Below are 18,776 nucleotides of genomic sequence, written 5' to 3'. Positions count from 1 at the left end.
GTCGGACGTTCTCTCTGAGTTCAAGGGACTAAAGATAGTACCAAAACTGTATAGAAGACTTACAGTTTCGGTGCTACCCTCAGCCCACAGAACTTTTCTGGGCTTTCTTCTTATTTCAAGAGAATAATTCCTCATCAAAACTCATATTCCTAATTTTCTCTCTTATTGCGAGACAAGACTCTGGTAGAAAGTCGTTGATTGGTGTCGGACGTTGTCTCTGAGTTCAAGGGACTAAAGATAGTACCAAAACTGTATAGAAGACTTACAGTTTCGGTGCTACCCTCAGCCCACAGAACTTTTCTGGGCTTTCTTCTTATTTCAAGAGAATAATTCCTGATCAAAACTCATCTTCCTTATCTTCTCTCTTCTTGCTAGACAAGACTCTGGTAGAAAGGCGTTGGTTTGTGTTGGACGTTGTCACTGAGTTCAAGGGACTAAAGATAGTACCAAAACTGTATAGAAGACTTACAGTTTCGGTGCTACCCTCAGCCCACAGAACTTTTCTGGGCTTTCTTCTTATTTCAAGAGAATAATTTCTGATCAAAACTCATATTCCTAATCTGCTCTCTTCTTGCTAGACAAAACTCAGGTAGAAAGGCGTTGGTTTGTGTTGGACGTTGTCACTGAGTTCAAGGGACTAAAGATAGTACCAAAACTGTATAGAAGACTTACAGTTTCGGTGCTACCCTCAGCCCACAGAACTTTTCTGGGCTTTCTTCTTACATCAAGAGAAAATGCAAAACCATAACGAACAGATGCGTCAAGATATGCCATTCTTCATTTTTAATGAATTACGAGATATTTTCAATTTTTTTTTGCATTTATTAGCATTAAGAACTCGAACCACAAAACATTATGTTTGACATTTTATTTACTTACAGTGACTCATTATTACTTCGAAATTATATAGAATAATGAATAAAAAAGTATGACACTCCGAGGATGTATGTATGGTGGGGTGGATACATACGCCCGCAAAATATATACTGTCTACTTAATATAATAAAAACATGATTAGACAAGCAAATGAAGTCTTATTTTTGCATAACTTGAAAATTGTTCTATGTTTTCTTTCTTAGTTTCACGTAATCGTAATTACCGCTATAGGTGACAGAGTCAATGACATAGTTGACGCAATCAAACGCCCGAGCTCGCACTAATGGGCTGTGGCTGGGCGCTGAAGGTCAAGACGCAGGGCTCTGATTGATGCCTAAATTTGTGTGGAAACCTTTCAAGCGCATGTGACGGGATGCGACCTATTGACTTTCAATCAATTCTCTGTCGCCGACGGACAGCAGACAGTGGGCGTATCGACCGCATGGACACTTCGAATGACCTTTAATTGTGACCATTACCAAGAGAGAATCCGAATATGCATATAAGATAATATAAATGTATTCATTTTATTGTATAACCACGTGCTGCCCTGAACTATTATTGCATAAGAAATTAGACATTAATTAAAGTTGCGAGTCTTCTTAGAAACTCAAATTGCTGCATTTGGTTAAATATGCCCTTAATATGTGTTTCCAAATGTCATAAATCCACATGGTAATTATTTACATTGTCCTATTTGTGTGAAACGGTAACATTAATGCAACAGACCACGTTTAAAGCGTGACGCGGCGTTATATTAGTACGCGCATCCCACGCCTGCTAATTAGGAAGCGCACGCGCAAGGGCGCTGCACCGCGCACGATGCGCGTGCGACTCGCTCAACTCAGGCACACAAAGATGCCACGGAACAACGCGAGGTGGAACAAAGGAAACCAGCATTGGAACAAAAGAAACCCGTAATGGAACAAAATGAACTAGCAGCGAGACAAAAGAATATACAGGGTGCTATCACAATAGTACTATACCCAGTAGTAATACGAGAGGTACAGCGTTGTTTGAAAGCACAAAGGGATGTTATGTTAAATAATGTTCGGGTGAGAAGACTGAAGAGCCGGTTAAAGTGCGAACCATCTATTTTATTTACAAGTGTGAAATACTAATTTTAGTAGAGGACCATTCATCTCGGTTTCTTTTATAAAGAAACTTAGAATAAAAAATACTGCAAGGCGTAGTATTTGCATTCGTGTCTAAAGAATGGTTGATAGTTCTTGTTACATCAATAGTTTCACGATTGATAGGTTGTCTGTAATGCATAAAACTTCCTTATGCAGATTTTTTTCAGAAATAAATATTTAAATGAACAACATGTATGTTTTGCAAAAACGCTAACAAGCATATTCTACACCAATTTTACTCAAACAATATTTACTATAGTTTCACTGTAAAAAAAAACTTTATTTTCAATGTAAAAGGACGCGGAGTCGAATGTGCGCAATTAAAAAGATAACTACCAAAAGGTTCCGATTATAACGAGTGGGGCGCGGAACCCCAATAATGAAATTCGCCCGACAAAAGCGTCGCGAAAGTACAAGTTCAATCATCGCGCCGCAGTACTTGCCAACCAACAATTCTTTGTTTTCAAACGCAACAAAAAGACAGCTGCGCCCCAGACGGGCGTTCCTCTTTGACTTGTCATAATTTACAGCTCTCTCTGTTACGACGAAATTTATTTAATTTATCTTTATCTGAAATTTTGGAAAAAAATAGAGTATCCCGCCCGTAACAATATGCATCAAACCGAAATTAAAATTCGAATGTACTGAAAACCCAAAAGAATGGGAAGGGGAAGTAGCTTTGACCGTTGAGGGGAAGTTCCCTCCTCCGTCAATAAAAGGTAGTCATCGCTTCAGCAATTGCAAATATCTATGAATAGCGGTCGCTTCCCCTTTCGGCGAATTCAGTGGCCGTATAACGACACAAAAAAAAAACACTCACGATGTTATGACTTTATTTACCGTTAATTATAATAAATAAGAAATAATTATATTATAGTTATACATAAGCCTACTTAATAATAAAAAAATATAAAAACGTAAAAACAACAGTGTAGCGATATAACAAACACGCACATAAACCAAACCCAATATTTGATACTAAGTGACATGAAGGTACAACAAATTATTCAACAAATCTTCGAAAACTTAAACATCAATAACTTATTATACAACATGTATAGTAGACGAAAAAATTTATCCGCACACAAAGAAGTTTAACAATAATACGGTAAACACTTAATAGCGCTATAAAAACGTCAGCACAAAAGGTACAGATAATATAAAAAAAATATTAAAGTCGGTAAAAATGCCCACTTATGATGTAACCTTACAGTTGTAATATATACGAAAACTATAAAATATTTATCCAAAAAAAATTGTTTTATAAAAGCAACACGAAAAAATAAGATATGTTATTATTTAAGATCCATAATATGAATCAACACGGGTATTGTTGCAAATAACCCTCGACGCGGCGCAGAGTAATGAGAGGCTGAGGGGGAAAACACAAAATGGCGGCGCTTCATTTGTCGGAAGCATTTATTTAAATTTGGATGTTACCGGGGACGACGAGTTGCGAGTTCTAATTGATCGCCACTCAATCGGTTTAACCGAGTGTTTCCATTGCCAAAACATCTGTATAAAACATGTCATCCCTTTCATACTCGACGAGAAGAACAGAGATAACAATATGTTTTCATACAAGTTTTTCGACAGTGGAAACCCACGGTAAGGTTTATAATTACCAATAATTATCATGGTTCCAAGACCATATCCATCGCCGTTGCTTCCATCCCTGTTAAAAGCTCATAAAAACGAACACATATTGCACGAAAAAAGAAAATTGTCGTACATGGTTCATAATTAAAAATAGATTTAATTTGAATAAATGTGTTAACTTTTTTGTAAATTAATGAAGAAAACTAATATAAAATGTCAATTACGTTGCTGGAAATCACAAAAGAAATTGAAACGTAGTCATAAAAGTTATTGATTTTTAATGGCGCTTACCTGTGAGACGTAGTATCGCCGACAAAGGACAGACGAGACGATTAACGACGCAATTTGCTTTACTTTTTGCTACAAATATGGCTATGAATCAACTATTTCGCGTCCTAATAGCAAACACTTTTGTTCTAAGTCGCTATGGACATAAAAATTAATTGATTTTAATAACTCTCCGCAACAAAATACACGTAATTTCGTCTCGCTACCCGTCGAACACTGTACAGGGGTGTAGCTTCGCGTCGACGCCGGGGATGCGGGAGAGGGCGCTCGGAGAGGGAACGAGAGCCAGTCAATATCAATAAATACCTACCTTTTCAATAGGGGTTCAGACTGTCTGGGCGGCGGCGAGGGACGAGGGTCTGGGAGCGAGGGACGAAGGGCGGAGTGCGAGCAACGGAGTGCGGGGAGCGAGGGTCAAGGGACGGGAGGTGACGGACGAGGGAGTCGTATTGTATTTCAGCACCAAACGACGTGCCCTCTGGCAGCGACACATCAAGAGGGATCATAATATTAATTAACTTAGGTATCGACAGAAAAACATATATTTGTGCTATCGTTGATACTTTAATTAAAATTACATTGTCATTCCTATATTCCAAAAACACTCATAACAGAGTACCTTAAACTATGATTAAAAATACAACTTACTATAACACTGAAAATATAAAAATGTAGTTTAACAAAATATACATATATTTTACCAATGAATCATGAAGTAACTTATACGTTAGATTTCTAAAATAATTCACTGCAAATTCAAAAAACCCTAAATATGAAACCAATACACATTTATGGTTTAGTATTTATAGTACAAAAGTACGTGTACACGAATTTGGGAAACAAGTGCTTTTCAATATTGTTTTCAACATCAACTTACACGCAAAACTCTGTCTCTCAAACATTTCCTTCCACATTCATTTCAAACATCTTGTTACATGCCATTCATCGTTCTTTATTACAAACTCATACCATCCTTTTGTTGCTTATCCCAATAGCGCTATATCCAACGCTCGCATTCAATTAAAAATGTAAAGACCATAAATCAAAAACCAAACAGCTCGCAATAGGAGCTCAAAAGAATTTACGCTCATATTTCAAGTTAACGAATAGAATTCAGAAAAAAACAATTTAAATCTTAAAATATAGTAAATACTAGTAACCTTAATTGGAACGGTAGTAGGTACAAAAATTTACCATCATAATATTCAATAGTAGTCCCGAGATTCAAAACACTTAATTTTTAATTTAAACGCACCGAAATAAAAAAGCGCATTTATCCAAGTGATAAAATATAAATCGCAAATATTCAAGGACACCTTCACCAACATTGAGCTCAACGTCTCAAGGATCACCTTAGAATTTCATTAACATAGAAACTTACCTTTATACTGACGAAAAGAAGAAATGTATAATATATAGACTAAAAATTGTCTCTTTTTTTGAACATACTATAATTATTTGAAACTTTCCAAACAGCTCCGAACCCTCAACGGATTCGACGAACGATCGGAAATCCGTACCCTTAACCGCGCATCAAGTTCAAATCGAGACAGAATAATCGTCTCAAAAGTCAAAGTCTACAAAAATGTTAACCTAACCCATTAAAATATGGGTGTTGCGTTTCGAAAGAAGGAATTAAAAAAGGTATGTTCCCAACTTACTATTCTAAGGTATGTTGAGGCACGAGCTCAAAAAGCAAATGGCGAATTAAACTGCAAAGTATATTGTTTTTTGATTTGGTGATAGATATTGCATTTTATCAAGTAACAAAATTTATATGTCCAATAACTGCAGTCTACATAGCCTTGGTACAGTATGAACTTACTAATTTAGTTTGCTGCTTACAAATAATTAATGATCCTCGCGCATGCGAGGGCTGGAAACATGACTTTCAATTAGCTTAAATGTCATGAAGATAAGTCACTAAAACATGCATACCATACCATAAATTGGTATAGCCATGAAACAAATATTAGTGCCATCGATTGGGACGGTTCAATTGATGTTTCAAAAGGTTATCATTTACAAACAATAAAAGATTTTTTATGTGTCGCGGCTACTTCCTTAAATATTCTTTGTCGAGTTTCAATTCAGAATGAGCCAATAATAAAAGCAGTTTATTTAGTTTTCGATGGTGACAAATAATCAGTTTCGATGGGTGCAGGTTAATAGACGTAGTAGGCTAGATAAATCGCGACGGTGCCGAAGTATGACGAAATTGGACACCGAGATGGGCTGGGTGAAAAATGTTGGCCCGGCTAGAGCGAGGTGGTCGCCTGAACGATTTGACAGCGTGAAATTGTATCTCACCGTAACATCAATTTCACCCCCCCCCCCGTTACCGTGTTTGGCCTGGGATTTTATTACGCATCCGAGTTTCAATTTATGTTTCTATACGAGTATCGAGATAACGTTTGATTTAAATTATTTGTTTTCAGTTACAATCGAAATCATAAATTTAAACATTAGCTAAAGAATAATTTGTTATCTGATATTTTAAAGTCAAAAAGCAGGACAGGAAATATTTTTTTTTTGTAATAATTTTGACAATTGTGTAGGCGCGGCCTCTCTTTGTTGCCCGGCAATGACTCTTAATAATAAATCTTTTTAAGTCTGTCCAACAATAGATAAATTGCGACGACCTTACTTAACAATAATCTCAGGCTGAAAACAAAAAGTATTTTCCTACGATATTTACTAAGAATGTTCAACAGAACGTGTCCTAAATCGTAATTCAGCGATTTAACAGTCGCGCAAATAGAATAAAGCAATATACAGAGAATAAACTTCCTTTATTCTTCATCTTAGATGTGTAACGAATTTTCTGTGACCATAAAGTCATTACGTACTAGCGATCTTGTACTTTTGTGTAACACGCTAAGTAAGATGGTTATTGTTGACATAACAGATGATAAATCGATGAAATCAATAGTTTTCGCACAAAAAATATGTTTTCCGCATGAAATTCCGAGTTAAAGAAGCCTAACAGTTCAACCTTTAAATTTGGACACAGTTATTTGCGTCGACATTTGAACCTATATCTCAGTTAGGAAAAAAGAAATTTTGTTTCGCAGAACCTGCATCATAGTGTATCCCACACGCGCGGGTCAACGTGCCGGACGAGTAAAACAAAGTGGTAGCTTATCTCTAAGACACTGTATTTTTAAAAGCGGCAATAAATTAAGCGTCTCACGAGTTCGTAAGTGAAAAGGATACATTTCCTGGAAAAAGTCGAGGCTGGGCGGCTGCAGGATGTCTAGTGCCGATAGTACCTGTGGATAGAGAACACAAATTAACAACCATATCTATTAGGAATAATAATTAAAAATTTAAAGGCTAAAAATACAAAAAACTTAAGATAAATTACACACTAGAGTATTTTTTCGAGCATTTCTATGTAATGTAACGTTCTTATGAATGGTATAATACAGGTAAAAGCATAGTTTTCAAAGCACGTGTGGTTCGTGAAAGGGTGACACACTAGAACATATAGAGCGGTTCGTTGTTCTGTTTCATGTGAATGCTCTATCTATACCTAGTCTAGTATATATTCACCTTTATGTAACATACTTTGTTGTTTGTAATGATCTTCTTATAAAATTTAAATAAATGATGACACCATTCAGAAGAAAGCTGTAATACTGACAATTTTATTTAACATATCATAATGGTAGAAATAGAAATCAAACGACGTCTGATTCACACCGTACGTATTACACAAACTAAAATGTAATTATAACCCGTGCACCGACTTCAAATATTTCCATGTAAAATTATACATACACGTGGATAAACTCTATCACTACCACTGCATTTGTAATGCTAAAAACACTAAATATTACGAGAATGTGTGATGTACCGCGCTTGTTTAGGTCTCAAGTTTCACAAAACTACGTCATAACACACTATAAAAATCCATAGCAGTTAGTAACGAATAAGAAAATTGATACTAGCTATTTTGTGCTTGCTTTCTACACAACATACAGAGAATTGCCATAATAACATTAACATTTAATACTATCCTAATTTTTCTTTTTTTTTAGAATAAATATGGCTTGAATCCTTTTCTTCTTCATAATAAATATAAGTTCATTAAGGCCAAGAGAAAACTACTTTGATTATATTACCAGTTTGTGACTAAACCAACAGGAAACGTAACATTGTCCTTTGTGATGTTTTTGCTTTGTCTACAACTTTAATATTGTTTTTCTACGCGTCTTGTTTGCTCATAATAAGGCAGTGTTTCACATCCAGGAATGAATCACGTAAAGTTGAAGTGATTTACGACTTCTTTCGTCGAAAATTAGAAAATTTAACACAAAATTTCCTTTGTTGACATTTCATGTCCTTTGGTTCTAACAAACGTAAAGAGAACGCATATTATATTTAATTTCTGTTGCTTAACAATTATTTCAATTTAACAATTAACTCAGTTGTAACATTTAGAAGACCGTAGTCGTTTTTGGCGTAATGTAGCCAAATATCGCTTGACTTTACCAATTAATTTCATATTTAGCATCTTCAAAGAAACGTGGTTCTTTTTCTGAGATATATTCGTACGTTTATCTCGTGAAGTTTGTCGTAATAAAAATAGTGTATATGCGCCACAAACTAACACGACGTCAGGAGCGTCGCGGCGAGCACGGCAGCGAGAGAGCGGCTAAGCCCTAATGAAACCTGAGAGTGACGCGTAATTTGTCGTCACAAAGCAGTCACGCAGTATAATACGGCCCGTCATACTGAGGATCCAATTTTCTCGTTTCAGTGCAAATCCTGTTTATACGCGACGTTAAATGATCGCTAACCGCATACAATACACCTCGATCGATAGACAAACGGGAAAATGAATAAATTATATGGCCGGGCCGCTTTACAATTATATCGCGATAATGAATGAGCTGCATTACCATGATAATAGCCTACTCAATAAAATCAAAATGGCGGATGATTGAAAAATTGACTCCCTCGTGAAGTTTTCGCTTGTTCGGTTCAAAGCGAAAATTGCGTAGGTCGGCTGAACTCCCATTTTATTATATCGGACAATGGAAAATATTCACTCAATTCAGTTGTAACATTTAAAATAACACTATTTATATTTATATTATATTTCAGGAATAAGTGTCGAATAAGAATACTTTTTGGCTAAATTGGCGATTTAATGAACTATCGTAACGTAGTCATATACAGTCTTTAGTGCCCAGCAAAATAAAAATCTTTTTTGTGATTGTTGGTAGTTGGTTGGTTTGTTGGTAGTGGTTCTTGTTGGTGTATTAGCAGTACTTACATTCTCGTGTTTGAAGAAGCAGAGCATCTTGAGCTCGCGGAAGACGCGCTTGGAGGAGACGAGCGACTGGAACACGTTGGGCAGCTTCTTGAGTGCCACGCGCCGCCCGTCGCGCGGGTCCGTCACCGCCCTGACAACAAACAAAACATGTTAATAATGAATATTGAAACGAAAAATACAATTATATTAAACTTATTGACGTAGGATTTCTATCAAATATTATGAAAAAAACATTCATAAAAATAAATAGGAACCAGGCAAAAGATAGGTCCCTTAGATATTTATACTCAAACTATATTGCTAACGCGCAGTAAATCAATCAAACTGCATATTTAAAATGTCGGAAAGATTCTTAGAATCATTGATTCATTACTCATCTCCAAACAAACGTGTCAATTTAGTAATAAAAATCAACTTCTTATACCGACACCGGATTCACCAAGTTAACTTGGTCACGTACTGTGCAACTTGAATCTAGGAAACTGAGCTCTGTTCTATAAATTATCTACATCATAACTTTCCTTCTGAATATCTATTAACATTCAATACCACAGACATAACACATAAATTTGTATAATTTTACTTAAAATAAACTTGAATTTTATTCAAACAACATATCTAAAAGGGTTTCATTATTATCAATGTAATAAAAGTAAACAGCTCCCAAATGTACAGATGGTTTTATCAAAGCTTGCAAATACATATTCCACTGTACTTGATCCCTCCCCTGTTCGATAACATGACAGTAATCGCCGGCGGGGCGCGATACCATCCGCGCAGGGGCAATGGGGATGCCATAACCCGCTACAACCAAACCCGACTCACGATACAATCGGTAGCTATTTAAAAACAAACGACCATCATTGTTCTTTGTAACCGTTTCCATTGTCAAATAACTTTAAAACATTTTGCCATACCTCTCAACTCTTTGAATAAATTAAAGACAGTACAACATTTACTGGAATAGAATTTCTCGGTAAAAAAATTATAGACTAACCAAAACGTTCATATTAGTAGTATAAAACCATTAAAAGGAATTCCTGTTCAACTTGATGCTACAATGTTAAAGTTTACCGAATAATATTTAGCATATTCCCTTTCAGCACAAAATTGCGCTATAGAGATTAATATCTACATGATTTGGGGGTCATTTAACATCCCTCCCTTTAAAAATAAAGGGCTAGAGAAAAGGGTTTTGTAACTGACATGTAATCATTTTAATCATCGTGGAAAATAAACCCATATGAAATAGGCGAGGGTTGTATTAATACGGGCTGTAACTTGAAGGGTACCTCGCCGTTACTCCCAAAGCCCTAAACTTTCCTGATCAATGCCTTTCACAAACGAGAACTTTATTTTCGTTTCGCGGAGGTGAAATAATAAAAATAGTCGCTACAAAAGTCCGAGTTTCAACATTGAAAACACCTTGGGGCGTAATTTAGAAACAGTGTTTCAGCTTTGCCCGGGGTCACTTAGCATACTGTTACTAACTACATACTAAAATACGCTACAACTTGAGTATAATTTATATCAAAAGTTTTTAGCATGCATACTGCGTGCATACTTTAAAAGCGAACATTTATTTCTTAGATAAAACAGAGTATCTTACAGAAATTTGAATTAATGAACAAGAATTAGATAATTTATATAATTTGACTCTTTATTCATTTGTACAAAGTAATTCTTGAATTTTAATTGTCATTTGGCAGCATTGTTATCTCTGTTTTATTTTAAGATAACGAAAGAGATGCCAATTGTTATACAAGTGTTAAGGCAATGAAAACTCATCTAATTCTGCCTGCCTTGCTTTAGAGTTAGCGAACAATGACAGGAAATGTGCGACGGGTCGCGGTGCATTGGTAAAGGTCAATAACTCCCAGGAGCCACGCACCATCATTCAATGTTAATAGCTGTCCGAATGGACGCGCAATTGTTAATAGCAATTAATGACTGCGGAATAATTAACGATAACTAGTTTTGGCAACGTTAAATGGACACATTAAACTGTTGTTACAATCTATACACAGTACATACCTTTTTATTTGAGATAGTTTTTGAAGGAAAATATTTTAACAATACAAAAATTCTATCTTGAAGTCATCGAACAGACTGTTAGATACTGAGTGTCTTACCGTCAATTTTGAGACCAAAATCCCCGTTTATACTATATTGTTATCTCTGTTTTTTTTCAACTAATGATAAGGATGACAATATGTTTTATACAGAGATTTTGGTGTCAGAAACCTACGGTTAGTTAGTCTTTTGGTGGTTAATGTCTTGTACTAGATATCCGTTAAACCTTTAGACATTTCGGTTTTTGAATTTGTTCGTAATATAAGGTTTATTATTATAAAAATGACTTTGTAGTCACATAGTAATAAGCGTTGTGCGTGCTTATATCGCTCGGAGACGCTTTAGATTGTTTGTATAACGGTTTGTCACGCGTTCAGTTTATTATGTTTGGTGTATCTTATTAACCAGCTTTGTTTTTATTAGGGCCATTTCACACCAATCATTAAATCGATACAGCTCTTTTGCAATCATATTCACAGTACAGGACTACATCCCTTTGTGTTAATTGCGTGAATTCTTAAAAACACTAAGTACGTGTGTCATTTTTACGCGTAAAGCATTGAATTTAGGCTATACTTGTAAAGTACCAAAACAATAACAATAAGCCAGATGAAATAATTTATAAATAAAATGAATTATAGCAATTCCTTAGTAAGTTTAACTTCGATCAAGTTGGATTAACAAGCAGCAGAAAGGCAAACAAGAGGTTTGAGAAATGTTCGTAAACAATCGATGTAAAGTTCCAGTGCTGCGAGCACTGGCCTTTGAGAAATCACCTCAAATATTCGTCACTACAACTGCATTTTAATTGCACATAGAAAACTTCATTAAGTCTTCAGAGAATCAGTTATTTGTTAGTTAACTAATGTACTCTAACAGCAATATGATTCATTTTACCTACACACTTTACGGGTAACACAGGAAATAACGTTTGGTCAGCTTCAATGTATAAAACTAAATTAAGTTTAGGTCTTTAATTCGAAATAAGCTACCTCGTACACATGAACGTTTTACCACAAATGTTTCCACATGGAGTGTTATGCACATATTACAATTTCCAATTTTAAAACGATAGAAAACTATAAAAGGGTTAAATGTTCATTGTGAACCGACCCTTACTCACGCAGTAGCGTGGAAGCGTGACGCCGGGCCTTTACCACCGCGCTATCGTGTAACTAGATTATACAGCGGACTCACCAGGCCCTCCTGTTTACACAGGTTTCGAGAGCAAGCGACCATCTCTGCTATCTGATTGTACTTGTATTTATGTAACCTTATACAGGTGGATTCAAAACTCAACATAGTTTGTTAACATTTCAATTGAACTGACCCTTAAAATCAACATCAGTCTAGGAAAAAATTGTATTTGCATAAAAAAAATATTAACTCATAAAATTAGTAATAAATAGAACGTGCATATATTAAAATGTTAAGTTCTAAAAGTAATTCATTTGTTCAGCCTTAAACTAATTTTGGAAGCAATTAAGTTGAATGTTGCAGTCACGAAGCTACATCGTCAATTTTCCTCGTAAAGTTGTTACACTGTAAGGCCCTTCGTACATAAGATAACGTAAATTTTTGAAACCTGACGAGTTTAGTCGCTAAGCGACTTTCATAAGCTATGTCATAGAAGTTCGTACATAGCACGAGTCGCCGACATTTCACTGTATTCGCCAGTCATTCGCTCGCAACCTGTTTGTCCAGATTGTCATGAGAAAAATCGCTGCAATGACGATCAAACTTTCAATATTAGTTCGACGATTTACGTCGCCTTGTATACGAAGGCCTTAATCTCAGTACATGAAAAGTACAGTCAAACTGTACAAATCAACACCGAAATGTACTTCGGATATCATGTAGTTCAAGTACAATGTAACACTATAAATTATAAACCGCTATAGAAGAGAATAAAGATATCAAATTGATTACATTATTAAAGGTCATTGACACGCCAACATTTATACTTTACGATATAATCACATTAGTAACATTCTTACTTAACTAATAATTATTATTTAAAAACGTCTTCAAATGTAGACAACTGCCAACTGTGTTACAAGATGGGTAGCGTCTGTTTAAACATTACCCAACTAGCCGTAAGCCTGAGATAACAAGAGACCTTTTTCCAGTGCTTCACTAAACAATATTTCAGAAAACAACGGGAATAAATTATACATACAGCAGTACTGCATACAATGAGCCGTGCCCCGTATGAATACGTAGTTATATGCATGCAATCTTAAACACTAAATGTGCCATGGCAACGTTTGCAATATGAGATACGTTCTTGCTTACTTTTATTTAATCACTAGCTGATGGTCGGAACTCCACCCGCGAGGAATTGAAAAAAAACCTAATAAGTAGCCAGTTTTTCTAGACTATGTTCTATACATGTCCATAGACTATATTCTGGAGATACCTTCAAACATCCATCCATCTAATCATTCGCATTTATAATATTAGCAAGACAAGATTAGTAAGACATACGTGAATGTAAAATAAAAGTAAGTAAATAATTTTAATAACTAATAGTCTCACTTTTTTAATGAATTCAGAATTTGTCTTTTTATATTATGTCAATGTTAGGATTGTTACGGAACGTAAATAGATCGAAGAACCATCATTGCACTCATTGTTATAAGCAATAACAAACGCAACAATGACTTATATCGGAGCCGCGTAATTCCTTCAAGGAGACAGAGCGCCACAAAGTTGGCAAGTGGCGTGATATAGGAAGCGGATAAAGATAAAAAAGGAGTTTCAAGTAATTTACGAGGCGCATTATTGCGATGGAAGCTTAGAACAAAGCGCAACGACGTATTGAAACGGCGCATAACGCAAATTCCTCGAGAATTATAATGGGCTGTTTTTGTCGAGATGCTTTATGATATAGTATGTTCCAAATAAGCATGAAAAAGACAATAATTTCGATCCGTTTAAAATCGTTAGAAAAGTACATTTTGAACAAAAAATATGTTCAAAAAGATTATGTTAAAAAAAACATTTAAAAACTATCTGTTTTTTGACCTTCTTTTTCGTTGTAACTTATTTGAAACGTATTGCATGTAATCGTTTACACGAACCCAATGATGTGTCGTTTCAATAACAAAGAAGGACGTGCTCAATAGGTTTAGGTTGAGCATATTTGTGATCTCTCGACTAGCTAACTATTCATCATCAAGTCTTGTACATATTTTAAAGCAAAACAATATTTAAATACTAGTAAATATTTACCGACTGACTGGTTATGTGTATTCAGTTACAACACCCTAGGTTTCATAAAATATTACAGAGTCTACAAAATAATAAACTCGTCGTAGCATAAATCTTTTAACTGAGTACATTGGTAGAAATAATTCAATTTTCGGTACTATTAATTGAAGAGAAATGATTCAATAAAAAGCAACACTATTAATATCAACCTTTATGTATGTTTACCTTTATAACCTTTGTAGAAATTCTTGTCAAATGAATTTATAAACATCAGTTCGTTCGTTCTCCTTGTTCGGTAAAACAAAGGGCGTCAACATTTACGGCACGTGCAGATTTAATGTAGGTAATTACACAAAGCACTTCGAATACTTCGTGCGAATAATATGTTATTAAAATGGTAACAACTTAAAGTCACTGAATGACGTCAACAAGCCAGAAATGTACATGAAGTTGTTTATATGAAAGAGAATTATTAATATAAAATTTATATTCCAATGGTTTCTGTGTTTATATTTAGATAATTTAGTCCAGTAATATCTATTATTATAAATACGTAACTTTAATGTTTGCCACCACGTTACTCCATGACACGGACGAAGTCTCACCGACAGCTTGTTAAAGATTTATTCTTCATTTTTTTTCCTAATGGAGCTATAATAAAATAATAGAGTAGAGAAAAACGCCGTTTAATGTATGAAGGGAACTTGAGATGGCATCTCAAAAGCGGTGGACCTACAAGGCTTCATATTGTATATCTTGCGAGCCTTGGCGGCGAAACCGGGACAATGTACGAAGCTATACTGAGAGTTATATGCGCCGTTTCTAAGCCCCATTGTCGCCGGCTACGTACTGTGGTTGAGCCGCATCTATATAAACATATTGTGTAAGGATACATACGCACTTTCCACGTGCGTAGTGTGGCGACTCGGCGCCGCCACGAAAACTTTCATACGCTTCTCCCCTTTATATCCAATATTAACTTTCGTTTGATATAGTATTAAGTTTCAAATATATTATATTATAGAGGTGAGGAAACTTACTATTACCTGAAAAGCTAAGTTCTTATAGTAAATCTCTACGCATTATTGTGGTTTCGGTTTAACATTAAATAAAATACTAAAATTTTCAAGATATTATTAATTTATTCCATAAATATACGTCACCAGTAAGAAAATAAATACACGTGATATCTTATTTTAGCCCTTTCTCCCTCCTCGTGACTTTTCCTCCCCCGCTCCCTCTCTAGTCTCAAGTGATTAATGAACGATCCCTTAAGAAATGGAAATTTACGTCGTCAAGCTAAAGTAAACACAAAATTTGGAAATATACGTTCAAACATTTACCATTCTACGTCGCTGGTTACACAAAATAATACCCTGAAAGGCGAATCCCAGCAAACGGGAGGGAATGAAGCCGCAGAGGGCGCTTTGTGAAGGGCATGCGTCGGGAGAGACGCAATTTCTGAGCGGATTCGTTCGACGAACAAAGCCGAAACTGCTATCCCGTGGCTCTTTATATAGCTCTAATATAAATAAAGACAAAGGACGGTGACCAGCGTGTTTAAAGGAAACTTTGCCGTGACATTGCGAGCGTCCCGGCTTACATTTTGTCTAATTATAAATGTTCATTTCCTTTCATTACTCGAGGAAACAAAGATTTTACTTGATTTGGAACAAAAAGGTAAAATGTACTGAATTGAAAGATATGACCGAAAAGTTGCCTTATTAGGCATATATGTGTTTATAAATGAACATACTTTGACACACTTTTATGTTAATATTTTATTTGCATATCTTTGAGCATCTTGAAACACGAGTGAAGATTTTAGCACAAGGACGAACAATCTCCATAAATAGAAGCGATCGCAGAAAATGTGTCGACAAAAGAGGACCCCCTTCGCCTTGTCAATATCACTGATGTCAGATTGTGCTACACAATATAAGAAGCTAGTTCTATACCTGGAAAAAGGTATTTTTTACTGCAAACAAGAAAATAGTTTCACAATTCAAATATTTAAATTGAACTATAAAACATTTGAATTTAAAATAGGACAAAGCCGATAGCATATAACATTATTCCCTCAAATATATCGCTGATGTGTAGTTGTGGGAAATCATAAGAGATAATTGGCCATAGCAACGATACAATGGTAGGATAATGCAAAATAATAACGGACATCGGGGTTGGGCCAATTTCCCGTGGGCGGTTTGACGATCGCTCTGCAATATTCATAGCATCCCGATATTAAATCCGGCCAGTACAAGGTCCTGTACTTATCTCACGGAAAAGGGGAATTGACCGAACGCAGTCCGAACAGCAGATGCCGAACTTCGTGCAACAACTGTATTTTTAATTATTCAACAAATAATGAATTCGTTAATTTTACCACAAAGGTAGTAAAACGTTTATTAAATAAGCATGAGTAATATGTCTTTAAATCGTTTTAAACAAAAAGAACTAAGAACTTCATTTAAGTTCTCAACATAAGAGAAGTGTGACAGTAAACAATTCCAATGATCGTCGTCCGTCGTCACTACGATATTAAAAATAACAAAACGAGACGTACTGCACACTGGTGGGGCGAGGAGCAGGCAGACTGCGGGGTGCGCGGTACGGGCAGGAAGTCCACGCGGGTAACTGTGTCAGTGTCAGCGTATCAGGGACTTTTTTACTCATTTTTTTAGTGCACCGGCCGGCCTCCATCAATGTCATGCGGCCAGTGTTAGTCCAATGCTAAAAACTTTTTGACACGTCCGAAATCACTATAACGACTATCGGGATTTAGAAATAGAATTAAATTTTCTATGGATATAGTGATTTAGTCCTTTAGGTGTCAAAAACTTTTATATCATTTCAGTTAGATAATAAGTCAATAAAGATCTCAGTTCAGTTAATGGTAAGTGGCGCGCACGTATTGTTGTTGAGTGTATAATGACAAGTTTGTAAACTTTACAACAGTTCTTAGCCAATTAATTTAATTTATATAAAAAACTTTTCGATGTATAGAGAAAGTTAAATATTATTATTGTTGTTTATTATAAATGAAAAATGCAAGATAACAAAGAACAATTCCAAAAATTCAAATAACTAAGACCTCGGCGGTTCTCTAGGCCGATGATATCTATTGCTACAAACCGGACATTAAATATGTCACACCAATTTCTATTTATAGTCAGCAATGTATCGCGATCTTCAAACCTGGTACCATCAGGAAGTCGTTAAGAGGAACCGACGTTTGATCTTTAAAGTTAGTTAATTGTCTCACAAACAACAAAGGAGGTTATAAATCAAAAGTTTACAATTTAGTCAATGCATGTTGCAATTTAATGTTCAATATTCTCTTTTATAATCTTAACAAACATATGTATAAATCATCAGAGTTTAAGAAAGACAAAAGTGACCAACAATGAATGAAAAGCGACAGCCCTTCGTAAACAACGTTGCTGCTTTAAATTCCGTCAACAAGATAAAACATCTTTGTAAGTATCTAAATATATTGCGTAAGAAATGATAAATGGCAACAAAGCATTTATAAATATTCGAGTATTGTAATTTCCTTTTTACGAGAACACGTTAAAGTTTAATTTACAATTTCAAAAATAATCTCGGTTTTATTGTTCGCTCGTTCGATCGCTGCACGAACCACAATCCCCGATGCCACTTATTTTCGTGATAAGCCGCGGCTCCGATATAAAATCCTCACCTGCCTTATTGCTTGGTGAGGCACTGTTTTATTTTTCTGTGGGGGATATGATTTATCTATTTAAGTGAAAGTGTTTTATATCAGTGGTAAAAACATTAGTTTAAAAAAATTAATAAAAGTAACATAGTAACAGAAGGAGCATTAGGAAATAATGTTGTGACCAAAAACATAATATGTTGTATTTGCTTTGTATGTTGCTGTAATCTTTACTAATACTAGCTGTCGCCCGCGACTCCGTTCGCGCGGGATTAAAAATAGATGTTGGCCAATTCTCAGACCTACTGAATATGCTCACAAAATTTCATGAGAATCGGTCAAGCCGTTTCGAAGGTATGGGAACGAAAACTGTGTTTGTTTGTTTAAACGCGCTAATCTCAGGAAGTTCTGATCCGATTTGAAAAATTATTTTATGTTGGATAGTCCATTTACAGAGGAAGGCTTTACGTTTTATTTAACATTAACACACACACATAACACTGCGACCAATAGTTTTTTTTTAATTGCGCACGGACGGAGACACGAGCGACAGCTATACTTAATACAGAGACTAACAAAATGGAGCTAACATTTAGTGCAGTTCTCTTTTTTGAAACCGTATTTTTTT

At 35.4% G+C, this 18,776-nt stretch overlaps 1 protein-coding gene across 3 annotated transcripts in view; it reads right to left on the bottom strand.

Annotated features, from left to right (window-relative positions):
• nmo (serine/threonine-protein kinase nemo) overlaps positions 1 to 18,776 on the bottom strand; it is a 93,562-nt gene that overhangs the window by 32,716 nt on the left and 42,070 nt on the right. For all 3 annotated transcript variants that reach the window (XM_013325138.1, XM_013325139.1, XM_013325137.1), the window contains exons 2-3: positions 9,184 to 9,313; positions 7,116 to 7,171 (exon numbers count right to left, since the gene is read on the bottom strand). In XM_013325138.1, the coding sequence (XP_013180592.1) occupies positions 7,116 to 7,171; positions 9,184 to 9,313 (186 nt within the window). The remainder of the gene's footprint in view (positions 1 to 7,115; positions 7,172 to 9,183; positions 9,314 to 18,776) is intronic.

The sequence above is a fragment of the Papilio xuthus genome, unplaced genomic scaffold (assembly GCF_000836235.2).
Source record: "Papilio xuthus unplaced genomic scaffold, Pxut_1.1 DF824888.1, whole genome shotgun sequence".
In the NCBI taxonomy this organism is placed as follows: domain Eukaryota; kingdom Metazoa; phylum Arthropoda; class Insecta; order Lepidoptera; family Papilionidae; genus Papilio; species Papilio xuthus.
This window is presented reverse-complemented; position numbering and strand designations above follow the sequence as displayed.